Genomic DNA, 7,222 nt, shown 5'->3' with positions numbered 1-7,222 from the left:
CAAACAACTGTGTTGAACCATTTTTATTTGACATTGCTACAATCTGAATCACCAGAAAAAAATGGTATGCTGTGTAAAATGTAAATAAAATCAGAATGCAATGATTTACATATGTTATAAACCAATATTTTATTTTATAATGGATAATAGAAAACATATAAATGTTAAAAAATAAGGTAAGATTTCATTTGATGGCTGTGACACATCTCAAAAAGTTAGTACAGCTCATGATTAACACAGTGTAGCTTCCCCTATTCTTTAACAGTCCATATAAATCTGAGAACTGAGAAGACCATTTGACTTTTAGGAGAGGAATGTTGTCTCATATATGTCTGACACAGGATTCTGGCTGTTTAACAGTCCTGGGTCTTCTTTGTCATATATTATGTTTTATGATGCACTAAATGCTTTCATTTAGTGGACTGCAGGTAGGCCAGTTCAGCACCAGGACTCTTCTCCTACAAAGCCAAGCTGTTGTATTAGATACATGATGCAATTTAGCATTGTCTTGCTTAAATATGCAAGGCCTTCACTGAAAGACATCATCTAGATGGAACCATAAGTTGCTCTAAACCTGTATATACCTTGGCCAGAGAAAACAAAAGTGTTTCTGAATCATGTTCACATATGGGTTTTGTTTTCCATGAAAGAGCTTTAACCTGCATTTGTGGATGATCTGGTAAAGACAATGATTTCTGGAGGTGTTTGAATTCTGCAGCAATGCAGTGATTTCCATTATAGAATCATGTTTTTAAAAGAACTCAAAAATCACAGGTATCCAACATACATTTTTGCCCTTTTCCCTTGCGATTTCTCCAAATTCTCAGAATCTTTTTACGATATTATGTGACTAAACAGCTGTGTTCTTTGAACTGATGTCAGAATGCTTACAGTCGAGAGGAAACAGATGAGTTCTAAGGACCCATGTGTGTCTGAGCTGAGAATCATCAAAGGAAAAAATGGAGAAGGAAGAGAGAAACAGACAAAAACACACACACGGTTCACTTCACCACAGTTAAAACATATAAGATTAAAGGAAGAGAAAAAGAACTGCAAAAGTCTGAGAGGAAAACACACACACAAGCACATACACAGGTCCCCCAGTGGTCACATGACACACATCCGCTTTGCCACATTCATACTCAGCCTGCTGCTGTCATGTTGGTCAGATTCAGTAGCAGCTATGAGTGAAGGCAGAGTGAGTGCAGGACCATGACCTCGAACATGAACCGTAAGACCATTCTGCAGCAGCAGAAGAGCCTGGACTCTTGTCTAAAGGAAAATACCACCAGGAAGGGTCCACGCTGGAGACGGGGATCTTTAACTAATGGAAAACAGTCAAAAAGCAAAGAGAACACTGCAGGGACGCTGACACGGGGACGAGAGCAGGTGTGTTGTAGTTTGATATCTGTGCATGATGTGTTACAACATTGGTTAAAAAGTGCATTGTTTGGATGGCTGTGTTTTTTCTCATGCATTTTATACATCTGCATTTTAATTAGGAAATTATGATTTTTTTTATAATAAAAACATTTTACTCTGTAATGTAGAATCAGATAAGTTATGCATGTAAAGCATATTTTGCAATTCTATCTATCTATCTATCTATCTATCTATCTATCTATCTATCTATCTATCTATCTATCTATCTATCTATCTATCTATCTATCTATCTATCTATCGACATATACTGCATATTCCTATATTAATAACTAATAATAATTGGTCTTAAGCTATGGTTATGTTAATAGTCCTTTTCATTCTTGATCATGTTGATTAATAAATTTGTGCTAAATCCAAAGTGTTTCTTTTATTTTTAGTTATGCCGAACATATTCCAACTCACTAGTAGACTACACAGATCCTCAGAGGTATCTTTAAAAGTTTCTACCCCTAAAACTTTTAAAACAAATGTATGAATGAACATGACACTCTTTAACCATTGACCAACATGGTTACTCTGTGGCTAAATTATGACCACCATTTGTTCTCTGTCTCTTTCAGGACGTTGGTTGTTTTGGAAAAACAAGACAATGAGGCATTCGGGTTTGAAGTTCAGGTACATTTGCTTCCTCATTTGAGTTTCAGACAACTTGGCGGGTTACGGTTTCAATGCAGCTTTTCATCCTGTTTTTGAATAAAGGTGGAAGTGAATATATGTTGATACTGATCAATGCACAAGAAGCGCCCACACACTGGGACTTCTGCAAGATATGCAGAGAAACAGTTCCTCAACAATCCTGTGATATTTTTCAGGTTTCATAGATCGCATTTCTTTAAGTTGTTGCTTTCTTGTGTGTTTGCAGACGTATGGGATTCAGCAGAGTAACAGCACTGAATTGGAGATGTGTACGTTTGTCTGCAGTGTGCAGGAGGGTAGTTCTGCAGAGACAGCAGGCCTGACTGCGGGTGAGATACACACATACACACCCACACACACAGCCTGTGTGCTAAAGCGACTTCCTTTCCACAGACTGACACATGACCACACCTTTATGACCTGACCCCTTCACTCCGCTCTTCTTCACATTGGTACCCTGTATACTGCGCCCACTTATGCTATTTCTGAAACCCACATACACACACCACTAGCTTTTTTTCCATTGACTGACATTTTCAATGTAAACATGGCCGGAATGCACTTCCTTTTTTTGTTTGTTTGGTAACCTTTTAAACTTTCAGGACAAACTCTAAACCTTGCAGTTCATTTCAAAGCTGTTACTAATATACTACACAATATATCTGAACAATAATTTAGGACTCTGTACAAGAATTATATTTCTTTTTTCATGTGTATTCGTATATTTTTTCAACACTCACTTTTTCATTTATCACTGACACCACAAGCATCTAGGTCTACAATCTGGGTCATCTGATGCATATCTCTTACCAAATCTTGTATTTCTTCTCCCCCTGCTTGTATCTCTCTTATAGGTGACATAATATTGACGGTAAATGGGGTCATCATCAAAGGATTCACCCATCACCAGATTATTGAACTGATCCGAGAGTCTGTGAACATGCTAAAGTGAGTTCAGCTGACAAGATACTACAGAGTATCACAAAATAAATCCAGTGTTTCATCTTGCACTTGAACATTCATTTAATTAAGAAAATAAAGGAAGTTTGTCTTGTTTTTTTGGTCTATGAACCCTAACCTATACAGCTGTTGTCTGTCTGTATGTGTGTGTCTAGAATGGAGACAGTCAGTGGCAGTGTGGTCAAAAGAATTGAGCTAGAAAAGAAGATGCGCATGCTCAAGGTATGTAAAAGCCTAGCACAATGTTTGGAAATAAAGTTTTACAATTTCTATTATATATAATTCTGAAAACTACAGAATGTCATTGTTGATGCCCTGTTGATTATCAAACATACAGTTCCAGCATTTTAATTAAAAAAGAGGCCATTTACTGCAGAAATGTTTCAAACTGAAGGAACTAGAATTATGTACATTTAACTATTCATCGTAGCTATATAACAATTTCACCACAAGATAAAAAAAAAAATATAGGATTTTAAAATAAAAGTATTACCATTATGAAGTTAAAAACTTTAATAACATGACATTATGAGGAAATTTATGGCCATGTACGACTTCTTATAGTTGACACATCAAGTTATGTTAACCCGGTGTTAACCCCCAGTAAACATTTTGCCTGGAAAGTTTCTGTCCAAATACTGTATACAAGATTGATATCAAACAGATGACTGGCAGTTAAAAAGTTGCTTCTCCATCCACAAATCACAATTCTTCACTTCACTTCACCGTAAATTCCTGCTGATGCAGATTTCCCAGAACGACTATGTTACATATACTCATGCATGCACGAGTGTGATTTTCTTTTCTTTTTTTCTTTTCAATATAGCAAACATTGCAAGAGAAATGGTTGGAGCTGCAGGCACTCACCATACAGGAAAAGCGTCTTACTCGAGGTGAGAATCTGAAAAACCACATAAATATGCGCACACATACACACACACACATATATATACACACACACATCCTTTACCTCATCTAACACCACTGTCATTCAGTTAATGCTAGTTGCCTTCGAGTGTGACGTGGGAATAAAGAGAAAATGTTCGATCTTTATGTCGGGGGGAAGTTCCATCTGTAGAAAACAAGCTTTTTTTTGTTGATAAAATACTTTTGGGTGCTGAGCTGACTTCCTGCATAAGAAATCGTTCTCACAGCAGAAGAAGAAATGCGACACCAAATCAGACAAGAAAACCTTGTTTAATGGCCAGCAAACCAATCAGCATTTCTAATCAGAGCACCTCAAATGCTGAAGATGCTTCCTGCACAAAACCAAATTCATTCAGTTCCAGGAAGCATTGGTAATGAATTAATAGACTGTTTGCAAAAACAAAATGAAATGGTTCTACTGAACCACAAAAACAACAAAGCGTTTTAAAACAAAAAACTTCCTGCATTAGACAGGATCTGATTTAGCTTTTAATCTCAGATTGTGTACTTTTCCACAAATATCCCACTGAACTAGAGATTCAAGAGGTACATGTTGTTATATAGGTTCTCTGTATTGTATACTATACAGCTAAGTCTCTCATCACAGCCATGTCATGTCAAGAATAAATACAGCAGATTTATTTTGCTACACTTACCATAAAACATTTTCAGTATGTTAATTGTTTCATTGATTGTTTCTCGACAATCAAAACCACCCAATGGGTGTTTGAGTAAAATGACAGAGCAAATGTGTAATATATATATATATTTATATCAGATTTCTTCACTACCCTGCTGGTTAACGTTCAGCTCAGCCATTTCCCAGAACTGATCTCAGTTAAAACCCAATAAAGAAAAAAAGATAGGGCGGCACCCCATCCTGTTAGAAGTGTGAGAGCTGTATTTACTTCTTGTTCTTCTTCTCAAAGAAAAAAACACCATGGCCTCGCCAAACCTCTTCCTCTAGATTTTTGCTGTCTGTTATCAGTATTTTCAAAGTAATTGGTACTACACCCACTCTGTGGCTTTATATGAGCAAACCTAATCATTTCCTCTACTGTGAATGTGATTATGATATTATGAATGATAATTATATTTCAGCCCAGAATCTCATCTTAGAACCACAAATAATAAAAAAAATACATCAGTTCAAAATGCCATGCAAATGCTATCTATCTAAATTGTCTACCGTTCTCTTTCTCTCTCTGTCTGTCTGTCTGTTTGTGTGTCTGTGTCTCATATTATCTATTTGATGTTATTTATTTAATAATAATGTATTTATTCTCTCCGCAGGCAATCTGAACATCAGCTCTGAGCACCCATCTATGGAATCTCTCATGTCTTTGTCGTCTCCTACTAGTCGGTGTGGACATCGTTTCTCCAGTGACAGCAGCTGGCTGAGCGTGTTGACAGATGAGGTCAGCGAGGACGTGTTTGATGACCTCAGCCCATGCAGCCCTAACACACCCAACTGTGACATATTTAGCACTATGTTTCAGCCAGAGGGGGGACCAAAGAGGCCAACTCTCTCCCGAACCCGCAGCATCAGCAGTGGAAGCAGCAGCAACGGTTGCCAGTCTCCCACATGGGATAACAGCCGAGCATCCTCGTCCTCCTCCAGCTCTGTGTTCGCCACTCTGCCTCGCCGAGGGAGGAAGGCTAGCATGAGAAAAAGTCTACTGAAGTTATTGCCTAAACTGAACTATTCTCTAGAAGAAGAGGAAACCACTTGAGACAGACTGCTGGCACAAAGCCGAAAACAAGGTGGAACTCTTTAAGACGGACGTACTGTAGACATCTAACAAGGTGGACATGTGATGTTTCAAAGACCTAAACTGTCCAGGTTGATAATGATATGCTGGAAAATGCCATTCAAACGGTTTTCTGTCCGGATCGATATGTAGAAAAAGACAGGAAGCCACCTACAGTGAACATGTGCATGTTTGCACACACTACCGGCAGAAGGTTTATGGTTTTAATGCTGAAGCTAAACAGATTGATGTGGTCTGTGCCAGAAGGTTAAGCAACATAAGAAAAAAGAAAAGATGTTTGGCAATGCTGCTAAGCATGTTGAGGTCTGATGCACGGCGATGAACTCAAAGAAATCTACCCTTCACCTCCTCGCTGTGTTTAAAACCTACTTGTGATTTGATTAAATGTGATTGTTGATTTATTTTTTACAGCAGCAGTGACAGTAGTTGTGTTGCGAGACAAAAATCATATCTCCTAAAGAAGATATTTATTTTGAATGTATGGATGGAGTCTCCAGTGTCCTTCAGTAGGTGTTTCTCCAAGGGCAAGTCTTCAGAGCTTTGTTTTTGTCTTATTTAGGAGAGAGAAGACAGAGAATCGTGAGTAAATGACTCTTTGAAGAGAGAGTAGTAAGAAAGAATAGTCAGGGAATGACTCTTTGAAAAAGCAGAAGTAAAAGAGAATGGTCAAGAAATGACTGAATAAAGAGACTCGTGTGGGAACAAGTGAAGTGAAAAAAAAGAGAGAGAAAGAAGAGCAAATGGTGAGAAAACTAGCTTGAGAAGAGAGAACAAAAAGCATCACACCTCTCTCGATTATTTTCATATAACTACCCTCTGTTTCAGTTTTATTTCTTTTGTAAAAGAGTGACCGAAATAAGTAACAACTTGCACTCAATTGATGTTCCTTTTTTTCTTTTGCTTTGGATTCAGTGATCATGGATCACTTGGAAATGACATGGTTTTCAGATAACTTTGAATATTTTTTTGGACCTATACATATACGTATATCCTCTTTACAAGACCTTGGTCTGTTTGGCATTCAGGGACGTGTACTGTAGCATTCCAGCAAGAGACATTCTAGAACCCATGACAGTATAGAATCAAGCCCTTTAATGGCTTGGGCTACTATAGGGCAAGCCACACATCAGCATTACACACACACACACACGCACACACAAACCCCAGCATGTAGACCCACCCATATGTGAGATAGTAATGCAGGGTACAGTGTTTAGTGCAGAATTTAGTGAAGATACAACATTATGGGGAGGGGGGGTGGGTGTTTGTGAAGTGCACTGTGTGATATATATATATATATATATATATATATATATATATATATATATATATATATATATATATATATATAATTTTTATTTTCTTTAAAACCTGCATTAAAGAACTTCATGTGAACAGGAGAAAGTGTGAATGAGTTCTCATGCAATATTCCAGTTGACCCACATGTACATATCACTGTGTGTAGCAACAAATAAAAGCAAGCA

At 37.6% G+C, this 7,222-nt stretch overlaps 1 protein-coding gene across 1 annotated transcript; it reads left to right on the top strand.

The window, feature by feature from the left end:
• Window positions 1-1,127: 1,127 nt before the first annotated feature.
• Window positions 1,128-7,012, top strand: LOC124379108 (cytohesin 1 interacting protein). Its single transcript, XM_046839218.1, has 8 exons — window positions 1,128-1,389; window positions 1,821-1,870; window positions 2,004-2,058; window positions 2,306-2,408; window positions 2,934-3,027; window positions 3,195-3,261; window positions 3,866-3,932; window positions 5,260-7,012. Exons 1-8 carry the CDS (start codon window positions 1,213-1,215, stop codon window positions 5,697-5,699), a joined length of 1,053 nt encoding a protein of 350 aa, XP_046695174.1. The 5' UTR covers window positions 1,128-1,212; the 3' UTR covers window positions 5,700-7,012.
• Window positions 7,013-7,222: the final 210 nt, after the last annotated feature.

This window comes from Silurus meridionalis, chromosome 3 (genome assembly GCF_014805685.1).
Source record: "Silurus meridionalis isolate SWU-2019-XX chromosome 3, ASM1480568v1, whole genome shotgun sequence".
In the NCBI taxonomy this organism is placed as follows: domain Eukaryota; kingdom Metazoa; phylum Chordata; class Actinopteri; order Siluriformes; family Siluridae; genus Silurus; species Silurus meridionalis.
This window is presented reverse-complemented; position numbering and strand designations above follow the sequence as displayed.

Coding starts and splice junctions, on each gene's coding strand:
- LOC124379108 (XM_046839218.1), top strand. CDS start 1,213: ATGACCTCGAACATGAACCGTAAGACCATTCTGCAGCAGCAGAAGAGC. Junction 1,390..1,820: donor TGACACGGGGACGAGAGCAG/GTGTGTTGTAGT, acceptor TTTTATTTTTAG/TTATGCCGAACATATTCCAA. Junction 3,262..3,865: donor AGAAGATGCGCATGCTCAAG/GTATGTAAAAGC, acceptor TTTTCAATATAG/CAAACATTGCAAGAGAAATG.